A 26,969-nucleotide genomic window follows, 5' to 3' on the forward strand; every position below is an offset into this window, starting at 1 on the left:
CAATCTTATAAAAAAGCAGAAGCAATCCTTTAAGTTTGTTTAAGTCACTAATATGCAAATGAGACTCCCTCATTGCTTAACTTCAGAATTTGGGGTTTCATTGCTACTTTAAAATAAAATTGCAAATTTAATATATTTAATGTTTTATTGTTTATATATCAATAAAACTATTGGTGTATTACATATTTACACGTGTTACTATCACATTTTCTGGGGTAGTTGAACTGAAAAGAATGGTATTAGCCTATGACCAACTCATTAAAAAACAATCCCTGAAAGTGGAAATTTAGACTTATCTAGATTTAAAACAAAACATATTTTTTTTCTGGACTATTTGATTGAATCTCTTCTTTACTATTTCCAGCCCTCATTAAAAACTAAACAAAACAAAACAAAAAACATACTTCTCTTAGATCTTTTGGGGAGGAGTTATATTTCCAATAGAAAAAAAAATCTCTCTCACTCTCTCCATCTCACAAAGAATATTAAATATTCAAGTATTCTGCATTTCAAATTTAAATTTTCTAGAGGCCTCTACTCCCCTTGGCTTTTTTTTAAAATTCAACTCCTTAAGTGTTTCCAGATAAGATCTCTAGAACAGATTATTTTTCATTGGGCCCATTGTGAGAAGTAGCTGGCTTATTGCATTACTGCAGAACACATTTCAGACTATAGAATTGTAACAAATAAACAACTTGTCTTCCCCAGAATCACCACGGGATCCAATTAGTTATAGTAAACCTCTCGATAAAGTTTTCTAATTGTTTTTCGGGAGGCGTGACATTCATCAATAAACTTTTTTGCTTTTGTTTGTTTTTGGTTCATTACAAATTAAAACAGAAGTATGGCTCAATGTAAGTAAATAGGACAAACTTCCAGTTGAAAATTGCTAACATATTTATAAAGAGTCAATTAATATATATTTATTTCAAGGGTATAAAAAAGTGAGGCACCTTTCTGCACCTGAACAAATAGAGATTAAAACTGAGAATTTGGGGAGAAAATATAAGCATTGATCTGTAAAGTCATTACATCAGGCGATCACTTGCAGCAAAACTGTATTTCAACTTTAGCACATCTTTATTAGAACTCTCACTGTGGGTAAACAGCCACAAAAATAAATGCTGACTTAGAAACTATAAATACAAATATTAATAAACAAAATGTTTGCAGCATCAAAAGCGCAAATACTCCCTGAACTGTAGGGATCTCTCTGTGTATACATATATATACATATACCTACATATGCATATGTATAATATGTGTGTATTATAGTCATTGCTATCTAGCCATATACATATATATATTATATATATATAAAATCAGCCAGAGGCTATAAATATTTTTTGAAGCCTGAAACAAGGTGAATAGAAAAGTAAGCATTCTGTCAATTGAATGGAAAATAAACAGTAAATATCTATGCACACATATCACTAGATAAATTAATAAATTGCTGTGTATACTTAGAAATTTAAAGAGATCCGCTGAAAAAGTCTATAGTAAAAATAACTAGAGTTAATCAAATAACCTGCTGCTCCTTTTTTTTTTAAAGATTAATTCCATTTGGAGGAAAATACTATTTTTTATTTTTTTTTGTATAAAAGTTTCCATTTAAATCTAAGGAGCTATTTAAATCCAAAGCTGGCCTGTAGAGCCATCCTTTTGATTTTTTTTTAAAATAACTTTAATCTTTTGTAGATTAGCTCTACTTAATAAAAGAGACAAAACTATCAAGGTATATATGAATTTAGCCTATTTTTTATTTCTGTGTGTTCATAGTAAACATTTTTGTAAGTGACAAACACGGGCATATGACCACAGTATCACAATCAAATTTTAAGACGACATTAACAATCACTCAAATTTATGCGGCATTGGCGCAACACAGGTTACATATTTGCAAGGTTTACCTATAAGTACAATAGGTATTAACATTTCACTACATTTAGGAAAAATAAAAGTGACCTGTTAGTGACCACATACATCAAAATATACACAACACAAACTGAAGGCAATCATTAATTTTGTCCCCTTCTGACTCATTTGAACGGGCAGTGCTGCGAACTGAAACGTGCTTTTTTTGTTTGTTTTATGTTTTGTTTTTGCTTCTCTTTGAAATACTTAGTTCACCAAGTGCATTTTCTAAAACCCAATCTTTGGTCTAAAAGTAAACAAAAACCAGTTTCTTAAGGAAAAGGACAAAACAATAAATGGCCCAAATGTCGTTTCTTGGGAATCCTTACTATTAATTATTTTAAAATACAAATTACAGTTTAAACTTCTTTTTCCCACCTTTCCCATAATTTAGTGTTTTTTTCCAAGGTCTCCATCCACCATATATATCCATGATAACTTATAATACTGCAAACATGGAAATCTTGGTGGTAATTAGTGATAGACTTGTCGTGTCTGAATAAAAATTGCAAAGCAGTCACTATTTAGATACACATTCTACTATAATTTTGACTTCCAAACTTCGTAGTCTACAGTGTATTCTCCCCACATTGCACCTCGCTGACACTCCACACCTTGTTAGAATAATAAACAACCCTAAAGACTGAACAAACGTACAGAAAATGGGGGACTTAATAAAAAATACCTGGACTTATTTTTTAATTATCATTTACAATGCAAATGTGTGTAAAATGTTCACTTACAGTCTGGTCCCAGGGATGTTAATGTATTAAAGGGTTGGAAGAAGACCCCTGATTTTGATGTGTGAAATAATCAGAAAGTCCTCCAGACAGTCCCGTTGTAAAACTTGGCAAAGAGGGTCTTAAAGACTCACAGGGCAGGGTGGAGGGCGCCTGCGGAGACGTGGAGGAGGAAGCGGCCCGGGCGGTCATAGAAGTGCTGCTTTGAGAAGTCATTGAAGGGTGAGGGACATGGGGGAAAAAGTAACTTGTCTGTCCCGCCAGCAGATTGACGGAGCAAGGGTTTAGGGAATAGGTCCCGGAGCAGGGGACAGACAGCCCGCAGGGCACAGAGGCTGCCAGGGCAGCGGCCGTAAGGTGATGCGTGGCATAAGGGATCTCCCCGTTGACGAGTCTATCAACACTTAACCCATTGGAAGTGGAAAAGGAGTGGTTGTTGCCCAGCGAGTTCTGAGTCAACACGGAGCTGTAGGGCATGGGGTGGCTGGGGTAAGCGGATGTGGTTCCATTGTAACTCAAAGTGCTGCTAGCCCGGGGGTGGTGTAGGGATAGGAAGGGAGACATGGGCCAGTACAAAGAGCCTGCCCGATCCATGAAGGTCAGTCCGGTGGAGTGAGCCTAGCCCCGCGTTTGAAGGCCAACTTAGCCCGGGACGTCGTAGATCTCCGGCGCAATTTACCAGTCGTGCCCCCGATGAACACGTCGTCGCTTGAAGGGTCCAGCATCCAATAGTTCCCTTTGCCCGGGTCGTCATAGTGGCGGGGTACCTTGACGAAGCACTTGTTCAGGGACAGGTTGTGGCGGATGGAGTTTTGCCAGCCCTGCTTGTTCTCCCGGTAGTAAGGAAAGTTCTTCATGATGAATTCGTAGATGCCGTTGAGGGTGAGGCGTTTCTCTGGGCTCTGGCGGATGGCCATCATGATCAGGGCATTATAACTGAAGGGCGGCTTCTCGTACTTGCCGTTCTTCTTCTCCCCTTCCTTGCCCCCCTCCCCGTCCTTGCCGCCCTCACCCGCCCCCTTCTTCTCCTCCCCCCCAGACCCTTTCTCCTTCTCCTCCTGCCCAACAGGGGCCAAGTCTCCGGCCCCACCGCCACCTCCGCCGCCGGGTTCACCCTTGCCCCCAAGCCCATCAGCTTTGGCCCCGTCTAGGGCTGCCGAGGCGGTAGCAGCCGAAGCGGCCCCCTGAGGGGGTGGAGGAAGCAGGAGCTGCTGGGGTCCCTTATCCTCATCTTCATCGGCTGGGGCGCTGCGCGCCTGGGGGGCCTGAGGGGGTTGGGGTGGCGGGGGGTGTTGCTGCTGTTGCTGTTGCTGAGGAGGCTGCTGCTGCTGGGGAGGAGGTGGAGGCGGCGGGTGATGGTGGTGGTGGTGGCCGTGGTGGTGATGATGATGGGGCGGAGGGTGGTGGCTGTTGTGGTGGCCGTGGCCCGCGTGGTGGTTGTCGCTCTGCACTGCCTCAGGCACCAGGCTGTTAATGCTGAAGGAGGACTTTGGGATCATTTTCACCTCTTTCCTATCTCCCATGTCCAACATCACCCACTATTATGGGGGGGAAGCGGCGGCGGTGGCTGCGCCCGCGGGATCGGTGGCGGTGGTGGCAGCAGCGGCGGGGGCGCGGGAGAGGACCGGCGACGGCGGCAGCAGCAGCGACGGAAGGGTGCCGAGCGGGGCGCGGGTGGCACTTGCGGCGGCAGCGGCAGTAGCACTGAGCGCACCGGCAGCAGCGCAGTTGGACCGCAATCTCGGGCGCTGGCAAGTCATGTAGCAAAAGCAGCAACCACCCCTCAGGAAATTTAAAAAAAAAAAAAGGAAAGAAAGAAAGAAAGAAAAGAGAAACAACCACCGCCCCGGGGGTGAAGCTCTCTCGCTCCCAACTCTACTTCATGGTCTTCCCCCCACCCCGCCCCCCCTTTTGCTTCCTCCTCCTCTTCCTCCTCCTCCTTCTCCTCCTCCTGCTGCAGCAGCAGCAGTAACAGCAGCAGCAGCAGCAGCAGCCCAAAGGGGGGGAGACCAGGCGGGCGCGTCCCGGAACGGCGGCAGCGAGGCTGGGGAGACAGCGATCGAGGCGGCTATAGCCACAATTAATTTTCCGAGCTACAGGCGCACACTAGGGCTGTAAAAAAATTTTTGGTTTAACCTTTCCTACCGGTCGGCCAATCAGAGCCGGCGGCGTGCGGGAGCGTCTCTCTCTCAGTCATCCAATCCCGAGATTCTTCCCTTCTCTCTTCACCCACACCTCTCACCCTCCCTTCTTTCCTCCTTTCCTCCCCCTTCTTGCTCCCTTCTCCTCCCCCACTCCACCCAGTGCCATTGCAGGCGCACGGATACAGGCAGGAGGACGCATCACCCCGGCACCTTATCCTTTCTCCCACCTCTCACGCCCCCTCCCAACCCACCAGCCCTTTTTATCCCAAATTCGCCTCTTAAAGCAAATATATCACATTTCCGGTCCCCTTCGCACTGTATTGGATCATGTTCGTTTTGTACGTCAATATTTTCTCCTCTTGATTAAAGTTTGTACCTTTTTAAAAAAAAACGTTTTAAAAAAGGGAGGGGAGTAAGAGTGAGAGTGGAGGGAGTGGATACAAGAGGAAAGCAGGAAATGGAGGAGGAAGAGGCAAGGCACTACTTTCCAGAGACATTCCTGCCTGGCGGTGTCATGTATTTCTGAGACCCTAGCATTCTCCCCTCTCTCGTAGGTAACACTATAAAGAGACCATGGGCGATTTAGGAGAAGGTTAGACCTGTCACCTGCGTGTGGTTGGGAGTCTGAGTGAAGTTTTGGAGGGAGAGGGGGAGGAGGAAGTGAGGAGGGACAGACGGGGGCAAGGGAAAGGTTACTTCCTCGGCTCCTGCGCCTTAGGTCCTTGTGTCTTGCCAGGCAGCAGAGAACCCGCAGAGCAGTTCTTCGGGACTATGGGGTCCCGCACGCAGCCGCTTTTTCCGAGGAAGGCGTCCTCGGGGTCACTGGAGGGTTGGGGAGCTTAGTGTTAAGCGTCTTTCATGGGTCTTCCGAAATGAGGGGTTCAGAGAAAGAAAGCAAAACAAACAATCTCAAAATAAACCAGGTAAAAATATAAAACATGATATATGTGTTTGTGTGTGTATGTGTAGCCCGCCCTCCCCACCCGGCAGCCTTCTGCTTACTGTGGGGGTTACCTTGGTTCTTTTTCCTCCTCATGGCTCCGTCAAGGATTCATTATGTAATCGGATCGGGACCCTGTTGTCCAAGAACTACTTACTCTGGAGGTGTTTTCGATTTTTTCCCTCTTTGTTTCTTTTGTTTGTTTTCCTGAAGTTGTACCAAAAGGATGGGTATGTGTTTCCTGGGAAGTTTTCCCTCTGTCTTCCCTTCCCCCTTTCCCTATTTTCCATTTCCCACTGGTCTCAAAACCTAATTTAACCCACCCAAGTATGATCCCCATCAACGAGGAATTCATGTTGGAAGTTTCATCCACCATATGGAAATCTTGGCCCTCCAGATTCGTTACTTGCATTTTAAATTCCCCGAAGACTGAGGTACTGTGGAAATTCCTAGAGGGACCCACAGATAAAAATCAAGATTAGGGCCCAACATTTCCCGGGCTCTAGAATTTAGTGTTAATTATCCAGATCAACTGGTGCTTTAATCCCCCTCCCAACACACACACACACACACACACACACACACACACACACACACACTCCTTCTCGGACACGCAACTCACTGAGAAAGTAGGAAAGGAGGGGGAGAGTGAGGGAAAAGTCATGAATGGAAAGGATATTTTCCCTGTCACATAATACACACATATATAACATATATACCCATATATATATAAAGTCGTGTAATGTAAGTATTTCTTCACCTTCATAAAGTCGTGGGGTAGGGTGAAGAGAACCTGGCATTCAGTTTGAGTTGGTATTTGGAAAAATGTCAAAAGAAAATATGTGAGTATATATGGTGGCTAAGCCTTAAACTCATCTCTAATATAAAGGATGCATTTAATGGAAACTAAATGAGCAAAGGGTTGAAGAATTGTTCTTTTCCCCACCCCAATCCCATGTAATCCATGAGTGTATGTGTGTATGTGTGAATGTGTGTGAGAGAGAGCGCCAGGGGCAGAGGAACCATAAATAAGAACAATTACACCTGGTCAATGATGAACTTTTGCCATCCAGAATACAATGAGATATCTCTAAACATTAGGCTAACCTCAAATGACCTCACACTATTTTAATGTAGTTATCCTATTTTTCTGATGTGTCCCCTACTTTACAAATAATAAGAAAAAATGTTAATTATAAAATTTTACAGTCAAGTTTCTAATTAATAAAACACTTCATGTAGTTTAAAAAGTCAAGATTGACATTAGTATGACACTATATGTTGACTCGAAGGTGTTAAGTTCTTCAGAGTTACTAATACAGTGGCCAGGACTGGTAAGATCAGTGTACTTTCTATGTACTATCTTCTTCCTCCCTACTTCCTCAGTACTCTCTCTTTCCCCCACTACTCTCTGATTCCTACCTCCTTTCTCTACCTCCCCCCTTCCCCACTATTATCCCTCTCTATCCCTTTCTCCTCCCTTCTTTCCCTTTCCTCCTCTTCCCCCTATTTCTCCTTCTACTCCTCCCTATTTCTCTTCCTTTCACCCCTCCCCCACCCACCCTTCTCATCATCACTTATAAGGGTACACAGGGCTCCCTCTGAGGTGGACAGGCCCAGTACGTTTTCGTAGTCGGTCTAGCGTGAAATGATTCGGTGTAACCGGATTCTTGGGAAAGGACAGGTTACGTAAACATTTACTGATGTGGAGTAACTATACTATTTGTACTCTGATATGCAGGAAGGAAAGTGTTGATTAACACAGAAGAAAAAAAAGCGAAATTAGCTGATTGCATGCTCATAAGTGCAAGCTGTCATTGAACTGCTTTTAAAATAGACACAGCTGGGTGTTTGTGTTGAAAAATTTCTTGTGTTTTTGCTAATACTGAAATAAGCATGATTTTGTATACCAAACATTTTCAGATCATTAAAATTTGTAATCTGTGCTGGTTTTAAACACAAAGAAAAGAAACAGAATCATTTCGATGTAAAATTTGCTGATATTATATTAACTCAATCAGGTCTGTACAAATTGTGCATTGTGCCTCCTAAAATCTGTTTGATCAATTTAATACACAAAGTGCCAAACGTGGGTATTGTTTGTTAACATTGGACATTTTATTCAAATCCAAGCTCAGCAGCAAACAGGGAGAGCTTCTCCTTGAATGCAGCTATAGCACTGCCTACTGAATTTTTAATGCTTTAAGGTGTTTCTAGGGTCAAAGCAGCATTTACATTACTTTTAGTGCTGGATGAAGCTGAAGGGGGCGAGTTGGAGGAAATAAGTGTCTTTTTTTTTCCCATTTTGGAACCGGGAACAGTGTGATAAAAAAAATAATAGAAAGGCATTATTGACCACATATAATAATTTTATTTTAGTCTCCTTTCTGCCTTATTGACTAAAAAAATAAATTTCAGACTTCCACTAAGAATGAAACAATATTTTTAGTTTTGACAATACATATCAATGTCAGGAAGTTTATTATGTTCGGACTTACATAATGGGCATTTTATTCACCCTATGAAATCTGTCTTGCCAAACTAAAAAAAAAGAAAGGTAGCTGTCTCTGAGAATATGCTCGGTTGAATCCTGTGTAATTATTTTAAACTGCAGGATATCGATATTATTTCCATTTATGCATATAGGCGCTTTTCAGTAGAAAATTCACAGCTTGCAAGTACGCAAATGTATATTTCAGAAAGGGCTTTTTGCTCAAACTACTTTAGAGTGTCCCAGGAAAAGGACACTGAAACAGAGGCACTGTCCAAAATGAAAAGTGCTGGGGCAGGGCACTGTGGGTCTCAGGATCCTCTTCTAAACATGATTCAGAGCTATGACAAAAGCCGGAGGAGCGTTCTGTTCCCTTCATTGTATATATTAGGCCGAGCTCTTTAACCGATAGTGGTGGCATTGCATCTCTGCAGTGATTAGCCCGAGTAAACAGAGAGAGCATCGTTGTCCAGTTAAATCAGACCACCTTAGTTTGAACAAAATTCTTTTTGATTTGATTTTTTAAAAATTATCTTGCCTTAATCCCGCCCCACCACTCCCCAGTCCCCGTTTTCAGAAATCACATGAAGTTCCCTTATACTGAATAGAAGAAAGGACAGCACAAACCATGGCTGAGACAAATTTCTCCCCCATGCTTACTCTCCCCTCCTCCCCCTCCCTTCAACCTCCCACCCCTCATAATCTACAGGCCTCACAAAGCTGTTCTAATCTAAGAAATGCTTCAGAAATTTATGTTTCATCAGCCGTGAGTAACTGGTATTTAATAGCCACGCTTTGATAGCATTATGCAAGGAGCCAGCAGATTTCATTTTACCATTCAGTGATGACATATTAAATACCTTAGGGGCTGCTATTTATCGCGTTAGTTCTGGGCTTTCCTTGTTTGGTTCCTGTTACCTGCAGAATGCAGGGAGAAGCCTTCCTATTTCTCTAGACTCCGTCCTTAGAGAGCAGGCTGTCCCCCTGTAGTCTGCAAAGACGAAGCTCGAGATGCAATCTCCACGGGGTGGGAGGTAGACCTGCATAGGCATCCGGGGTTGTTTTTTTTTTTTCTTCCCTCCAGATAGATCAGTGAATAGAGATCTTTCCTGTCTCCAGCCAACTCCTCTCTAATCCCTAACAGCTGGGAACATTGCTAACATTAGTGATTAGAAGTTACTCTTTAGCGTGTTGTATCCTTCTTCTGTGGGTTTTGGTTACAGGTTATACGATTAGGTTTGCGAGAACAGTAGTGAACTAAACTTCCCAGTAAGAGGTCTTCACACCAGGGGAGTGTTACTTTGCTGCAGCAGCCCTGCCTCGTCACTCATTAGGGAGCTGCAGGTTGTCAGCGGCTGCTCTCAGCGCGCACACACACGCACACACTCTCACACACAAACCAACCGCACTAAAACTAAATTAAGAAGCCGATGATTAAGACAAGCGTCTACGAGGCCTGTCATTTCAGCATCCTTCCATCATAACATTGTGGCACCGGCAAATTTGCTTGGAAAAAAAAATCTATGGGAGAGTCTCCTATTTGAGATAGGAGAAATGTTTAACTTGTATAGGCTGCGAAAACATTTTGGAGGCAAAGATTAAAAAGAAAGAAAAGGGGCATGTCAAAGAACAATGGTGCTTCCTGGGCAGGTGTCTCTCCCCATGACTTGAATCTTTGCATTTCCAGAAGGCAGGTATGTAGGCATGAAACAGAGTTCACCCGAAGACCTTGGGGAGTAGGTACCGTGGGGAAAGAAATAGAAAGCAAACACCAGTTACTGAGAAATTCTCAACATAATGACTCCAATCCAGTGACTAATGTGCCTTAATTTGGAAGGTTGTGGGTATTTTTAAGATTCTTCTTGATAAAAACCCCTGGTATTATAACCCCTACCCTTTATAAATTTCTAATTTCTTTTTTTTTACAGTACCACTGAAATTCTTTTCTTTCTCCACTTTTACCTCCTCCTCCTCTTCTTCCTCCTTCTCTTCCTCTTCTTCCTCCTCCTCTTTTCTTCTTCTTCTCCTTCCTCCTCCTCCTCCTCCTCCTCCTCTTCCTCCTTCTCCTCTATAGCAGCTAGATGCCTTCTAGATCTTTCATTTGCATGAAAGAAATTGCCCTCTAATCGGCAAAGAGCCTCTTTCCAGGCCTTCTAGAGGCCATTAAATAAACCAATACATTTAAAAGATTCTGATCCTTCATCTTCCTAGTTCAAGATTGGCTTCCACCTTGTTCTTCAGAAAGATCAGAATAAGAGCCCAAGAAAAAGACTGACAGAAAAAGAAATACTACTTCAGGTGACAGCAAAGTTATAGAACATTTTTCTCCAGTTGTAAAGCAGAAATAGGGAGAAATGATGATTGGCAAAACAAACAAACAAACAAACAAAATCGAGTTAGGAAAGTGCTACTATAAATTTTCCTCTGCGGGGTGCTAAGAAAAAAAATCCCCAAAGAGGTGACTGAAAGCAAAACTTGATGGACCCAAGTTGGTCAGATTCAGAGCTGTTTCCCTTGCACTCATTTTTAATGACCTGGAACTGTCATTTGATTTCTAGTTGGTGCTTATGAAGCCCAATATTAAAAAGGTATTGGGAAAGGGGGGGAGGGAGGGAGAACGAGAGAGAGAGAGAGAGAGAGAGAGAGAGAGAGAGAGAGAGAGAGAGAGAGAGAGAGAGAGACAGAGGGAGACAGAGGGAGAGAGAGAGAGACAGAGGTGGTTCCTCTCCAGTCTCCAATTTTTTTACTGCTTTCAAAAATGTTCAAGAAACTCATGCAGGTGTCAGGAAGAAAGGTAAACCATATACATGGGTTATAGTGAATCTCCAGGCTTGATTAGATTTTTGTTAAAATGTGGTTCAACTCCTATCCATCCTATGCATTCCATACAAACTCCATCATAGCTACCAGATTTCATTAATGTGCATTGTGAGCAAGTTCTTTTTCAGTACAGACAGTTCTCTGCCCTCATCTTCAGGTTCTATGTGAGAAAAAACAGAGCACAGAGAAAAATACATAGGCTATGGGGGTGGGGCAGGATGCATATTTAGCTCCTTGTGAAATAATATTAATGTTTTCTTTAAAGAGTCATTAATATGAGTGAAATTAAATAATTTCCAGATGATTTTGTAAAAAGTTATTTGGGGGAGGTATCTAGTGAAGATAAGCAAATTATTTCTTCCCCCTCCATCTTTCTCACATTATTCTCTCCTTTCCTCTCCTCTTCTCTCCTTTCTCTTTTTCCCCTTTCCATTCTCTCCCTCCCTCCCTCATCCTTACATGCTGAAAAATTGAATCCTGCAGGGCAGCATTTTCAGAGTCATCACTCCTCCCTTACCCATCTCAGAGCTATACCTGCCCTATGCCTCAATTTGTTGGCTTGCATCCTACAAAACGAGGGGAAAAGCCTTACTCCTTTCCAGCTCCCTCTGCAGAAGTGGAGATGGAACTGGGTTCTTCTCTCTCTTTGTCTCAGATTGCCCACTAAGCTGAACTGAAACAGAGGGCCCTGTTTCAGGCTCTTTTCCTAGCTTTCCCCTTCCCTCACTTAAAACTGTTCTTCACCCTGCATCTTACATCGGAGCAAAAGTGATATAGTATTTTTTTTTCTTTTTGACTAAAAGGTCACCCAGTTGCAGTGTGCTGAAAAGTGATGAAGAGATTTTTTTTTAAAGGAAAGATAGGTAAAAATTCTAGTTGAAAACGATTTTAACTCACAGGCACAATTATGTTTGAGATGCCTTTGCATCCCAAGGTGTCAAAACCTCCCCAATTGTGCTTGTGCTTTCTCTTTCTCTTTCTGCCTTTGGGGAAAGGGGTTTTGGTGAGCTGGTGGGTCGGACACTAGGTGGAGAAAGAGACTAGTAACTTTTCACTGGTATCCCTTTAAAACAAAAGAGCACGACCCCTTAATTTCACAACAGTGACATAATTTTTTTTTAACCTAAATGACTTCCCCCCCTCCCCAATTTTATTATTTCTCTTCTGGATCTGTCATAATCGAAACATGGGAGACAGTGAATTTACTCCCTCCCCAATTTGATCTCTGATGGCAGAACCTTATAAATTACTACCTTTCTTCTTGAGTCTGAACCTGTTTTCCAACCACAAAGCAGAAGAGGGAGGAAGACAGTCCTTCTGTGTTTTCTCCGGTCTTTAGAGTTAACACTGCCTGTCTCAAGAAGGTGTCTGATGGCCAGATTTCTTGGGCTCGAGGGCAACACCCATTTGACTTCTTCCAAATGATGAGGTCCTTGCCCCATCACAGGATAGTCAGTGAACAAGAGCCGAGCTCTCTACCTCTTAGCAAAACATCGGGATAAGAAGAGAGCCACTTAGCCTGAATATCTGATGTGTGCTACCCGAGTCCCAGTACAAAGCATGGCCCACTCCGCTGCTGGCTTTTCTTAAAGGAAGTGAGGTATTGTGACAAGGCAAGATAAAGCTAACCTATCCATACAAGTTAGGAAAAGAATCATAGAAAGTAAGCACTAGGGATTTTTAAAAAATGTGATTAGTAGACAGGTATTTCTCTAACTCTTCGTTTATATGCACACAAAAGTCACATCGATTTGGCTAGAAAGGCTCACAGTCTAGATAGATTTCCGTTATCTTTCTCCCATTTAAAAAACTCAGTTCCGTTGGCGTGCAGGTTGGGAGCAATTAGCACTAGATTTTTGCCCCAGAGCACAAAAGTGAAGCCAATTCCTTTCTTCATCTCACCCACTTGCATCTCTTCAAGTCAGCTTCAGTTGTAGTTTAGAATCGTCAATGCACGGTCCACATGGATTTTGTAGTTGTTATTGATAAATACTGTTCCATAATCAGGGCACTTGTCTTGCAGCTACAACTGCCAGCGAGGTGAGTTGAGTCACATCGTAGGAACCTGAGTTTCTGTTGGAAGCAAACCTCCCACTTTGCTTTGGAGCGCTTGGTAAAGGAAGGAGGCATTCCTTAATAAATCGTTTCATGCCTGTTGTGATCTTTAGTTTGCTGGTCTGTTTTGGTGTGTATGCACTCACTTTTCCTGTCTCGAAGCTTTCTAGACGCTTTTGGGGCATGGTTTTCTGTGTATAACTCACACCAAAACCAACATATCAACAGTATACTGATAATTGTTCTAATAGTGTGTGTGTGTGTATGTGTGTGTGTGTGTGTGTGTCTATCTAAGGGAGGAGGGGTTAGGGTGTTAGAAGTTAGGTAATTGTGTGTATATACACATAAGTACACACACAATACATATTTCAGTTGTACTATGTTGTCTATGCTCTTTTCTCCCTTGGTAAATACTACACTTCACTCCTCTTTTCCCTCCCGGAGGCAGCTCCCCTTCCCTCAAATCTGTGGTCAACTAGTCCCAACATGTTGGATCCCCAAGACGGACAACAAAATCATTACAGGAAAATTATAAAGTCCTACCACTCAACTCAAGGAGGTTGGTGCATCTGGGGTGTTTGTTACCTTTCTGGCTTCATATTTTGCAAAGCACAGGCGTACCCGGGTGTGCATACACACGCACACCCTGAAGCTCTTCTGCAGTCCACCTCACCTCGTAGTTCAGGTCCTAGGTTCTTCGCATTGCTGTCTTCCCTGGGTGTGGTAGGGTGCCGTGTGTGCATGTGCATGGGTGTGTATATGTATGTGTATGTTTGTGTGTGTGCATGTGTAGGGGGAGGCAGTGAGAAGCAGCTGATTTTCGACATTTCAAAGGGACTCTATTTATCAATGTTACCGAAGTGTACGTTACTGGAGAAACAACAAAACAAGCATAGAGCTGCAATTTTCAAGAAAATAGGATCCCCAATATAAAAATAAAAAGTAGCAGATAAGATGTATAATTCAATCAAATTATACAAAATTGCTTGAAAATCCAGAACAGTAGCGATCCATTATGCCTGTGTTTTATTAGTGACAAGTACAATTACTCTAAAATAAAGAACACTGGTGAATATATAATTGGCTGTAATCATGTTAGTGTTTGAATAAAAATGACGGGAACATTTAACACTTTGACAACAAAATGTTCAGAAATAACTTATTTATTCAAACAGTTTTTATTTTCCACTAAGTGAAGGAGAAACACAGTTTGCTGAGGAAAATCAATGACTTTTCCCTGCAATAAATAAATATCCAAAAGGGGAAAAAAACAACCCCACACCTCGATATTATTACTATTATTATTTTTAACCAGCAAGAAGCTTAATAAAGTCTCTGGAGTCGGCTTACCGACTCTGTCTTAGTTCTGTACCCAAGGTGCGCCACCTAGAGGGCAATCTAAACATCTCCTTTATGCCAACTGCATTGCAGGGAGGTGACCTCGGAAATCAAAGTTAATATTCCTTCGCAAATTGCTTTCCTACTAAGATCCCCACCCCCACCCGCCTCCACCGTCCTCCAACCGTCGTCACAATATTTTCTTGGTAATTGCTTTGTGCGATTCCATCTCGTTGGCAATTGAGAAAACATCAGCATCTCTCATCAGCTTGGTGCGTCTGCAAGCACTCACCAGGAAGCTCGAAAAACGTTAGGAGGGTAGGACAGGATTTAAAGACCATTCACCCTAGACTACATCATCCCTCCACCCCAATCACAGGTGACCCCCCACTCCCTCCAAGGACTTGACTTTAGGGAAGAGATTACTGATTTTAGTATAAGTACATTCCAGGGCATTGCCAGGTAGTGGTTTGAATTCCTCCTTCCCGAGAGCGGGGGAGAGGAAACGGGGGGGGGGGGCCGGCGGCGGGCAGAGAAAGAGAGAGAGAGAGAGAGAGAGAGAGAGAGAGAGAGAGAGAGAGAGAGAGAGAGAGAGAGAGAGAGAGAGAGAGAGAGACAGACAGACAGACAGACAGTAGAGAGAGAGAGAGTTTTAAATCATAACTAATTCCCATCCCCCTTCCCCCTATTCTGTCCTCCCTAGGAGACAAGTGATTTCTTAAATTTTCTAAAATGGATTGAGTGGACTCCTGAGTAATAAGCAACCCTGGCAGGAGAAAAATGATAATGTTTGTCCAGTCTTGCTGGTGATGGGTCAACTCATTGTTAGCTCTTTGGATTAGCAACATTTGCTGTTTTTAAAAATAGAGTACAGGGGTGACTCTTCCTGAGTTTCTGCCATCTTATATCTCTAACCTGCCACTGAGAAGGGAAAACTGTTTTGCAAATTACCTTATCCATTTTTAGCCTCTTGGATATGAAGGCCGATCTTCTAGTCTGCAGAAGACCCTCTCCCTAAAGGCGGAATACTTGTTTTTTGCTTTAAGTAGATTTTCTTGGCAGTTGGAAATATTGAATAGGTGGGGTGTCCAGTGGAATTTCAAAAGATAAATAGTATTAATAACAATGATAGCTAATGCCTGTATCAACAGCAGGCAATCTGCTGACAGTGTTTACAAATATATCCTCCAGCAAGTACTCATATCACCAAGTCCCCATGTGTCTATGATTTGCTTAATGTCCTCTTTTATATACACATAATCTTATTTAGGGTTGAAGTGCACTAAAAATATGAGAAGTGAAAAAAGTTTGAGTATGTGTGTGAATCCCTGAATGTTGTCAGAATTCAACTAAGTTCTCCACCCTACTCCTCACTCCTCTCCCTCTGTTGAAGAGAAAGAAAGAGAGAATTGGAGAGGCAGGAGGAAACTTATTTTCTAGATAAGTTTCAAAACTTTTCAGTTTCCTGAAGCCTAGGACTGGTTTGAAATGAACATAATGGGAGACTCCTTGTAAATGAATTTTCCCCTCTTGTCCTATGTATATTTTTTAAAGGAAGAAAAGAATTTTGGGGGTATTGACAAAATCTCCAAGAATGATTGTTCCATTCCCCATCACTCTTCTACCAACACCACTACCTCCTCTCCTCTAATCCATGCATTCCAACCCCCATTCCAAGCCTCTCCAATGTTTCATTTTGTTGTATGCAAAAACGAGTGTTTCCAATTGTAGCTAAAGGTCTATCATTTCCCTCCCGCATTATATTAAACGGCAGATGTTAGCCCTTTTCTACGTGTTCAGGCTGCTAATGCAAACCACTTAACACAACAAAAATGCTCATCTTTGGAGTTTTTCCCAAGGCCAACCATGGATTCAGGAATCATTTTTCTTTCTTTCAAGGTACTTCGCTGGTCCTCCATTCCCCACTTTTCTTGAGGTGGAGACTGGGAGACAAGTCAAGGAGATTGTGTAGGGTGGCTGTGGTGGGAATAACTTTCCTTCCTTTGTCATGTTATACTGTGCAGTCCCCAACTTGAATTTTAGTTCTCAGTTCAGATGCAAGTGTTGGAAGCAAGATTTCTGTATCGGTTTCCCCTAACTCTTTTTTTTCTTTTTCCTTTTAATTTTTAACATTTTAATTTAAACTTTTGAGTTCCAAATTCTATCCCTCCCTCCTTCCCTTTTCCCCTCCCTGAGACAGTAAGCAATCAGATATAGGTCACACATTTGCAATTATGTAGAACATTTCCATATTAGTCATTTTGTACAAGAAGGCTCAAGTAAAAGAAATGAAAGAAAGAAAGTGGAAAAAAAAGCATGCTTCAGTCTGAATTCAATCAATATCAGTTCTTTCTCTGGAGGCAGATATGCTTCATTAATAGTCCTTTGGGATTGTCTTGGATTATTGTATTGTTGAGACTAGCTAAGTCATTCACAATTTTTCATCAAATGATATTGTTACAGTGTACAATGTTCTGATTCTGTTCACTTCACTATGAATCAGTTCACATAAGTCTTTTGAGGTTTTTCTGAAATCATCCTACTTATAATTTCTTACAGAACAATAATATTCCTTTACAATCACATACCACAGCTTGTTTAGCCATCCTCCAACTGATGCCATCCCTTTGAGTTCCAATTCGTAGCCACCACAAAAAGAGTAGCTATAAATATTTTTGTACGAATAGGCCCATCTCTATTTTTTTTTTTTTGGTGTCCTTGGGGGGAAAAAAAGACCTAGCAGTGGTATTGCTGGATCAAAGGTTATGAACAGTTTTATAACCCTTTGGGCATAGTTCCAAATTGCTCTCCAGAATGGTTGGATCAGTTCACAACTCCACCAACAGTGCATTAGTGTCCCAGTTTTCCCACATTCCCTCCCCTCCAACATCCAACATTTTCCTTTTTTGTTATATTAGCCACTCTGGTAGGTGTGAGGTGGCACCTCAGAGTTTTAATTTGTATTTCTCTAATCAATAGTGATTTAAAGCATTTTTATGATTAATTTCTTTGTCTGAAAATTGCCTATTCATATCCTTTGATCATTTATCAATCAGGGAATGACTTGTATTCTTATAAATTTGACTCAGTTCTCTATATATTTGAGAAATGAGACCTTTATCAAAGATACTTGTTGCATTTTTATCCCCGTTTCCTGCTTTCCTAATAATTTTGGTTGCATTGGTTTAGTTTATGTAAAAACTTTTTAATTTTATATAATCATAATTATCTATTTTACATTTTGTAATGCTCTCTATATTTTCTTTGGTCTTAAATTCTTCCCTTATCCATAAATCTGACAAACTATCCCATGCTCTCTTAATTTGCTTATGGTATCACTTTTTAGATGTAAATCATGTGCCCATTTTGACCTTATCTTGGTATACAGTGTGAGATGCTGGTCTAGACCTAGTTTCTGTCATACTCTTTTTCAGTTTTCCCAGCAATTTTTTGTCAAATAACGAGTTTTTGTTCCAAAAGCTTGGATCTTTGGGTTTATTATATACTAAATTATTATAATCATTTACTATAATCTGATTTGTACCTAATCCATTCCACTGATCCACTACTCTATTTCTAAGCCACTACCAGGTTGTTTTGATAATTACTGCTTTATAATACAGTTTGAGATCTGGTATGGCTAGACCACCTTATTTTGCATTTTTTCATTGATTCCCTTGATATCCTTGAGTTTTGTTCTTCCAGATGAAATGTTGTTGTTATTTTTTTCTAGCTCTATAAAATATTTTTTTGATAGGTTGATTGGTATGGCACTGAAGAAATAGATTAGTTTAGATAGAATTGTCATTTTCATTATATTGGCTGGGCCTACCCATAAGCAATGAATATTTTCCCAATTGTTTAGATCTGACTTTATTTGTGTGAAAAGTGTTTTATAGTTGTATTCAAATAGTTCCTGGTTTGTCTTGGCAGATAGACTCCCAAGTATTTTATATTGTCTACAGTTATTTTAAATGGAATTTCTCTTTGTATCTCTTGCTGCTTGACTTTGTTAGTAATATATAGAAATGCTGATGATTTATGTGGGTTTATTTTGTATCCTACAACTTTGCTAAAGTTGTTAATAATTTCAAGTAGTTTTTTTTAGTTGATTCTTTAGGATTTTCTAAGTATCACATATCATCTGCAAAGAGTGATAGTTCTGTCTTCTCATTGCCTATTCTGATTCCTTTAATTTTTTTTCTTCTCTTATTACTATAGCTAACATTTCTAGTACAATATTAAATAATAGAAGTGATAATGGCTATCCTTGCTTCACCCCGATTGTACTGGGAAGACTTCTTGATTATCTCCATTATAGATAATGCTTGCTGATGGTTTTAGATAAATATTACTTATCATTTTAAGGTAAGCTCCATTTATTCCTATGTTCTCTAATGTTTTTAATAGGAATGTGTGCTATATTTTTTTCAAAGGCTTTTTTTCTGTATCTATTGAGATAATCATGATTTCTATTAGTTTTGTTATTGATATGGTCAATTATGCCAATAGTTTTACTAATATTGAACCAGCCCTGCATTCCTGATATAAATGTCACCTGGTCATAGTGCATAATCCTTATTATATGTTACCATGATCTCTTTGCTAGTATTTTATTTAAAATTTTTGTATCAGTATTCATTAGGGAAAATGGTCCACAGTTTTCTTTCTGTGTTTTGGCTCTTCCTGGTTTGGATATCAGCACTGTATTTATGTCATGAAAGGAATTTGGTAGGACTCCTTCTTCACCTGTTTTTCCAAATAGTTTACATAGTATTGAGACTAATTATTCTTTAAATGTTTGGCAGAATTTGCTTGTTAGCCCATCTTGTCCTGGGGAGTTTTTCTTAGGAAGTTCCTTCATGACTTGCTCAATTTCTTTTTCTAAGATTGGGTTATTTAAATATTTTCTTTCTTCTTTGTTAATCTGGGTAATGTATATTTTTGTAGATATTCATCCATCTCATTTAGATTGTCAAATTTATTGGCATATAATTGGGCAAAATAACTCCTAACAGTTGTCTTAATTTCATCTTCTTTGGTGGTGAGTTCACCCATTTCATTTCTGATATTAATAATCTGGTTATCTTCTTTCCTTTTTTAAAACAAATTAACCAATGGTTTATCTGTTATATTGGGTTTTTTTTCTTCACAAAACCAGCTTCTAGTTTTATTTACTAGTTCAGTGGTTTTCTTACTTTCAATTTAATTAGTCTCCTCTTTGATTTTCAGAATTTCCAATTCGGTGTTTAATTTGGGGTTTTTAATCTGTTTTTTAAAAACTTATTTGATTGTTTAGTTGCATGTCCAATTCATTGATCTTTTTTTCCTGTTTTATTGACGTAAGCAATTAGAGATATAAATTTTCCCCTAAGTGCAACTTTGGCTGCATCCCATAAATTTTTATGTTTCCTTATTGTTATCATTTTCTTTAATGAACTTATCTATTGTTTTTATGATTTGTTCTTTGACCTACTTTTTTGTAAGATTAGATTATATAATTTCCAATTAATTTTTATCTCTCTTTCCATTGTCCATTAGTGAATGTAAGTTTCATTGCATTATGATTTGAAAAGAATGCATTTACTATTTCTGCTTTTCTGTACGTGGTTGTGAGGTTTTTATGTCCTTATACACGGTCAGTTTTGTGTAGGTGCCATGTACTGCTGAGAAAAAGGTATATTCCTTTCTATTCCCATTCAGTTTTTTTCCAGAGAGCTATCATATCTAACTTTTCCAGAATTTTATTCACCTCCTTAACTTCTTTCTTGTTTATTTTTTAAATTAGATTTTCTAGTTCTAAGAGGGTAATGTTGAGGTCCCCCACTAGTATAGTGTTATTATCTATTTCCTCCTCAATTTCTTCAAAAATGTAGATGCTATACTATTTGGTGCATATATGGTTAGTATTGATATGACTTCACTGTCTATGGTACCTTTCAGCCAGATATAATTTCCTTCTTTATCTCTTTTTAACTAGATCTATTTTTTTTCTTTTGCTTTGTCTTAGATCATGATTACTATGCCTGCTTTCTTTGCTTCAGCTGAAACACAACAGATTCTGCTCCAGCCCCTTACCTTTACCCCGTATGATTCTGTTTCAAATGTATTTATTGTAAACAACATATTGTAGGATTCTGGTTTTTAATCCATTTTGCTATATGCTTCTGTTTTATGGGTGAGTTCATCCCATTCCCATTTATAGTAATGATAACTAACTTGTATTTCCCTCCATGCTATTTATTTTGTTTTTTGGGGGTACCATCCCATCAAAGTAACTTTATATCCACACCCTCTGTCTACATATATTCTTTCTAATCAGGACAGTTTCCTTTGATAATTTCTTGAAAGACGTGCAGGATTTTTTTTTTATCATGGCTTTCAGGTAGTCCAATAATTCTTATAGTATCTGTCCTAGATCTATTTTCTGTCAGTTTTTTCAAATGAGAAAATTCGCATTTTCTTTAATTTTTTTTTGTTTAAATTTTGTGTTTATCATATCTTGATGTCTCATAGAGTCATTAGTTTCCACTTGTTCAATTAGTTTCCACTTGTTCAATTCTAATTTTTAAGGAATTATTTTCTTCAGTGAGCTTTTGTACTTCCTTTTCCATTTGGCCAATTCTATTTTTTAGGGAGTTATTTTTCACAGTTAAATTGTGTATATCTTTTCCCATGCTGTTGACTCTTTTTTTCATGATTCTCTTGCATTAGTCTAATTTATTTTCCCAATTTTTCTTCTACTTCTGTAATTAGTTTTTTTTAAACCTTTTTTTAAAACTCTTCCAAAAATTCTTTTTGGGCCTGAGACCAAATTGCTTTGTTCTTTGAGGCTTCACATGTAGCCATTTTGACACTATTGTCCTGTTCTAAGTTTATCCCTTGATCCTCCCTATCACCATAGTAACTTTCTATAGTCAAGCTTTCTCTCTCTCTCTTTTCTTTTTTTGCTCATTTTTTTTCCTGCCTTTTTTGTGCTTTGATGTTTTTATGTGAGAGTTGGGCTCTGGTCCTGCACTGTCCCAAGCTTTTTGTGCTGGGGCTCTCAGTCTTATTGCTAGCTTTCACTGGGCTTCAGGACTAACTTGCTGTATTTCTCTGGAGGGTAGGTTTTCCTTCTGGCTTGTACTTGTGAGTAGGACCTCCCCACTGGCCTCCCCTGGGTGTGGGATTTAGCTGCTGGTCTGCCCCAAGGATGGGGCCCTGCTTCTGGTTGCTATGGAAACAGGATATCTCTCAGCTGTAGGCCCCAGGAGCAGGGTTTCCCTGTTGGCCAGCCCCAGTGTGGAGATTCACTACTGGTCAGCAATGGGCCTCCCTGATGGCTTGGGCTAGGGCAGGACCTTGCTGTGCTCCACAGACTGCTCACTTGCCTAGAGGTCTTCTGGTTTGCAGGAGGGTGAGATTTTGCTGGTGAATTGCCCTAGGCTCACAGCCCTGCTCCTCTTGGACCTTGTTCTCTTCCCACCCCAGTGAGACAGGCCTTCCCTGCTGGGCTGATGAGCTGTTCCCTGCTTCCAGACCAATTCTGAGGCAGTTTTCTAGTTCTTTGGAGTGGAATTTGGGAGGGCTTCGGAAGGTTCTTCTTTTCCTCCACCATCTTGGCACTGGAAGTTTGCCCCTAACTGTTTACTTTTCCCATTTCTTTCCTTCACCTGTATGCAGGTCTAAACTTGAGCCTGTAGAGGCAGTCTTGGAATTTATCTCATCTCAGTGTTTCTGAAGGAGAACATATTTGTCTTCTTTTTTTTTTGTTGGGAGAATTGGTTTTGCGGGTGATATTTGGATTGATTTGGGGGAAGGGCTTATTTTATACTTGAAGGAAATATTTTTTGGGTAAAGTGCCTTTCTAACAACTTCCTGAGCAGTCGAACGAGGATATTTAAACATTTTTGGTGGCCTTTGTCAAGATTCTTATATTTCCCTGTCAAACTGAGAAAAATTATAAAGACCTCTTAAACTTAAAAGCAAACCTTATTTTTAGAAGAAAAAGACTATGTTCAGACTAGGGAAGAAAACAAAATAACTCCCACCATAGTCAATAAAATAATACTATGCATATGTGTGTGTGTGTGTGTGTATGTGCATATATACATATACATATATATACACACATCACACACACATACATATGTGAAATGCTGACTACTTGTGAATATGATATATGCATACTGTAGACAAAAATACACATATAAGTGTTCACATATGTGCACATATTTGTCTATTTCATGTATTGTATTGCACAGTATATATTGTATTTCTGAGCACATGTGATTACATGATTGATTGACTATAGATAGATGGATAGATAGATAATCTTCAGAAAGATGACAGTTACACACAAAATACTTTTATAGTTTTATTGTTAACTCTGAATCAAATCCTCAGCGTTGGTTTGGTAGGTTAAGAATCTCATTTGAACGGCAGCAGTGCCATCTAGTGTTCATTCTGCTTAATAGCAGTGTTGGAGACTTGATTCTCTGTTGTGGAAAGCATTTGACCAGAGACCTGGCCTTGTTTTCTAAGAAAGTTGAATTGTCAGTTGCGGGAAGGTTGGCATTCTACCTTTTCACTCCCCAAAGTAGTTTCATTCCTCCTTGAACTGTAGATAGGGAGCAGGTAGGACAGAAGTGTTTGTAATGTGAATAAAGAAGAACTAGTAGCCTCTTTAAATAGGCATTTTCATAGGGGCAAGATAAAAACAATGTTGGTTTCATTATTTTAAGAGAGAGAATTATGATATCACTTATTTAATTATTGTATTTCCACAAAATAATTTTACTAGTGAATCTCCAAATGTTATAAATGTAGAAGATATAAAGATAGACATGATATAGTGATTACATATATATATACACACATATACATACATATATATATATATATATATATATATATATATACAGACACAGACACACACATATATACAGAGAGAGAGAGAGAGCACATTTATTCAGCACTAAGCATGAGGAAGACAATATATAAGGAGGAGTTGAAATGCATAGGAAGAAAGTTTGTTGATGCTGATTTTTCCTTATGAATCCTAATGAATCCATCCCTCCCAAGTAGATCCGCATCCTTGGTAAATGTATGAAGGATGTTATTCTTTAGAACACAAAATAGAAGAAACCTACAGAAAATGTTCACAGCAACTCTGTTAATATATACTCTTTAAATGTTTTGTTTATTTTATCACTAATCTTAGGTATCTAGAAGAACACAGAGAGATGAGTATAGTCATCCCTAGATGGACCAGATTTTACACATTTCAGAGCATCTCCATACAGGCCAGGTGGTGGGGGGAGGAAATGTTTGATTCTGGTAGGATAATACTTTATACTTAAATATATCTGTAATCCTGTCAATGTATTTGTTCCTTTGAGCAATGAAGATCACAACCCACCCATTCCTTCTCATCTTATTTGACTCTTTATGTCCTTCCATAAATCATCCAAAGGGAGTTCCAGTGAAAGATTCTTCTTCCAGAACTTTTGATATCGTGTGGATACCAGAATTTTTGACGTTATGTGGATAGAACATGTTGACTGTCCATACATCCTCCCTCACGATCCACCAATGACGTGTTAGCCTCTTTTTATGGTCTGCCGTCTCCCTTGTAAAACCCTTTACACAGTTTCTTCTGTGAAGGTTGCTTGCCCATTGTACCCTTTGGCTGATGAGCGACTTAAGTTTTTTAAAGACTGGTATTCCATGACTAGTAGCCATACAGCAACACTAAAAGAATATTGGTGTTAAAAAAAATTGGCCTTTCATTTTGTGAGAAAATTGGTGTCATGAAAAACACTGGGCAATTTCCCTAATTCAATACAGCCTAGTCTTCTATTATGAACCTAGTTCATAATAATAATTATATATTACATATACCTGTGTGTATGTTATGTGTGTGTAATTATAGATGAAATTTATGCAGAGCACAAAGGTTTACCCACTTTACATATTTCATTTGATCCTAATGACAACTCTATCATACTCTATTGTCCTCTATCCTTATCTCCATCTTATAGATGATGAGGAAATTGGGTTCTATAGAGGCAGAGGTCAAAATATCCTCTTTCAATGGAAGAATTCAAGACTTTCTTAATGGCAGTAGTCCCACAAGAAGAATGAACAAATGGAAATTAAATGAATTGTGGTCTCTTTCCTTTTTGTGTGACAATGTTCCAAGGAATAAATGTATCAAGAAGAAAGATGAAGGACCCGGAGCCATCACTGTAGGGATTTTTAACCTGCAGTTTGTGAACTTAAATTTTTTATGATTTCATTTTATATGATTATATACAACCATTATATACAATTGCATATAATTGGGTCCTTTGGTTATGTATGGGTTTGATTTTATTAATTTAAGATTATTATTCTGAGAAGAGATCCATAGATTTTACCAGATTGAAAGGGGTCCATATTAGTGAACCCCTACATTAGTGAAAGGTATGGAACTAGGTTTAGCAAAAGCAAATGAATTTTTTTATCATTTTACTTTTGAGTTTTAAAGCATTCACTACTATTATGACTTCTTTATTTCTATGGAATAATACAGGGTAGTAGGCTTATATGTGTTATTTAACATTCATTAAACCAGTACCAATTGCTCAAGCACCTACCGTAAGCCCACAGCTGGGGATACAAAAAATAATAAAATGCTTTCCCTCCAGGAACTTCCATTCTATTACCTTCACTCCAAAGGCCCCGTCCCAACCTTATGTCCCTCCACTGTAGTCTTCTTTTGGTGCATTTTCATGATTGCTGTCTCATCAGTGTGTCATAGCCAACTCTCTAGGTATCCTAAAAGGATACAGGAATGATGAGCCCCTTGTCATTTCTATGTTTTGTCCCTCTTTCCCTGCATCTAGTTTGAATGCAAATGAAAACTCAGACTCTTTACTATTTACTAACTCATTGGCAAGCACTCAGCTCTCTCTCTTGCTGTCCATCCAGGAAAATCATAGTGTAGGGAAGGGAATAAACTGAACACAAAGCTTAAGCAGCTGTATTTGAGTTTCTCCAACATGTTCCCATCTCCTCATGATGATGATTATTTGTTATTATTATTTTCACAACGCCTGCGAACATAGTCTTCTGTGGAAACAGAGCCAGGGATATTTTGCTGTAAACAGCCTAGATTCTTTCCCTATTACAGTTTCCATAGAAATAATTTCCTTCAGGAAGAAGTTGAGAAAGATCCTTCAAGTTCTGTGTCTCTGGGCTAGTACAGGGTTACTTATTTAAATTTGTTTGAGGAGAACAAAATTCACTGAAGGATACAATGACATTCAATATGGATCTGGGAAGAAATGTTCTACCAGCTTTGGGCAGAAAAGAAGACTGGACCAAAGTTCTAAATCCTACCTGGAATCAACTGGCTGACATTTTGCTCTGTAATTTTGATGAATGCTAACAGAATACTCAAAAGTTATTGGTAAATCCCTACAAGTACACCATATCCACATACACACTTTAAGGTTGGTTTCCACCAATACATAATAAGGGCTAAAGTCTAAGTAAGTTTTTAAAGTGCTTTATGTATATGATCTTATTTATCATTCACAACAATGTAATGAAAGTATTACTGTAATGAAAGTATTGCTATTATCCTCATTTTATAGGTGAGGAAACTGAGACATAGAGAAGTTAAATGACTTTCTCAGAGCTATGCCACTCATAAGTGGCTTAGGGAGGATTCCAATCCAGGCCTTTCTAACTCTAAGTTCAGTACCTTGTTCATTATGTCATGCTGCCACACATATCAACCCAAACTCTTTCCACTTAAAAACCCCTGTTAACATACTTTAAACAGATGTGGATTTCAGTAAAGTGTATTAGCAATTAAGAGGGGGGAAGAGTGAGAAAGTGTAAGGTAGTCAACAGAGATAGATTTGAGTGAGAAAGATCTAAATTTCATTCTTAAGTGTGACAGATATTAGTTGCGTGATTACCTTACAAAAAATTAAATGTGCTAAGAGTATATCTTAATTAATCTATGTATACATATTCATCTGTCAATGGCTACTAGGGGTGGAGAGCCTCGAGGCCACATGTGGCCTCCTAGGTCCTTGGGTGAAGCTTTTTGACTGAGTCCAAGTTTTACAGAACAAATCCTTTTATTAGGGGGATTTGTTCTGTGAAATTTGGATTCAGTCAAAGGGCCACACTTGAGGCCTGCAGGCACTAGCAGAAGACGCTGGAGACAATGTCCCTTCCACCTTAAGAGAACAGATCAAATTTAAAAGAAAGGAAAAATCCCCCCCTGCAAAAAAAAGATGAGCATAAATCAACAACAACAAAAAAAATCTGACGATAGAAAATTATTATGGTGACAGGAAAGACCAAGACACAAACTCAGAAGAGGACAGCAATGTCAAAACACAAAACTCCCCCCATCAAAATGGGAAGTGGTCTCAAGCCCGAACAATCTCATTGAAGAGCTCAAAAGGGGGCTTTTAAAATCATGTAAGAGAGGTAGAAGAAAAATTGGGAAAAGAAATGAGAGTGATGCAAGAGAATTATGG

At 39.5% G+C, this 26,969-nt stretch overlaps 1 protein-coding gene across 1 annotated transcript; it reads right to left on the reverse strand.

Annotated features, from left to right (window-relative positions):
- Positions 1-1,742: 1,742 nt before the first annotated feature.
- On the reverse strand, positions 1,743-4,310 carry FOXG1 (forkhead box G1). Its single transcript, XM_021004264.2, is given in 2 exon segments — positions 1,743-3,265; positions 3,268-4,310. Coding segments are annotated over 2 exon segments (1,509 nt in total). The 5' UTR covers positions 4,187-4,310; the 3' UTR covers positions 1,743-2,675.
- Positions 4,311-26,969: the final 22,659 nt, after the last annotated feature.

This window comes from Phascolarctos cinereus, unplaced genomic scaffold (assembly GCF_003287225.1).
Source record: "Phascolarctos cinereus isolate Bilbo 61053 unplaced genomic scaffold, phaCin_HiC Scaffold_3;HRSCAF=262, whole genome shotgun sequence".
Classification (NCBI taxonomy): domain Eukaryota; kingdom Metazoa; phylum Chordata; class Mammalia; order Diprotodontia; family Phascolarctidae; genus Phascolarctos; species Phascolarctos cinereus.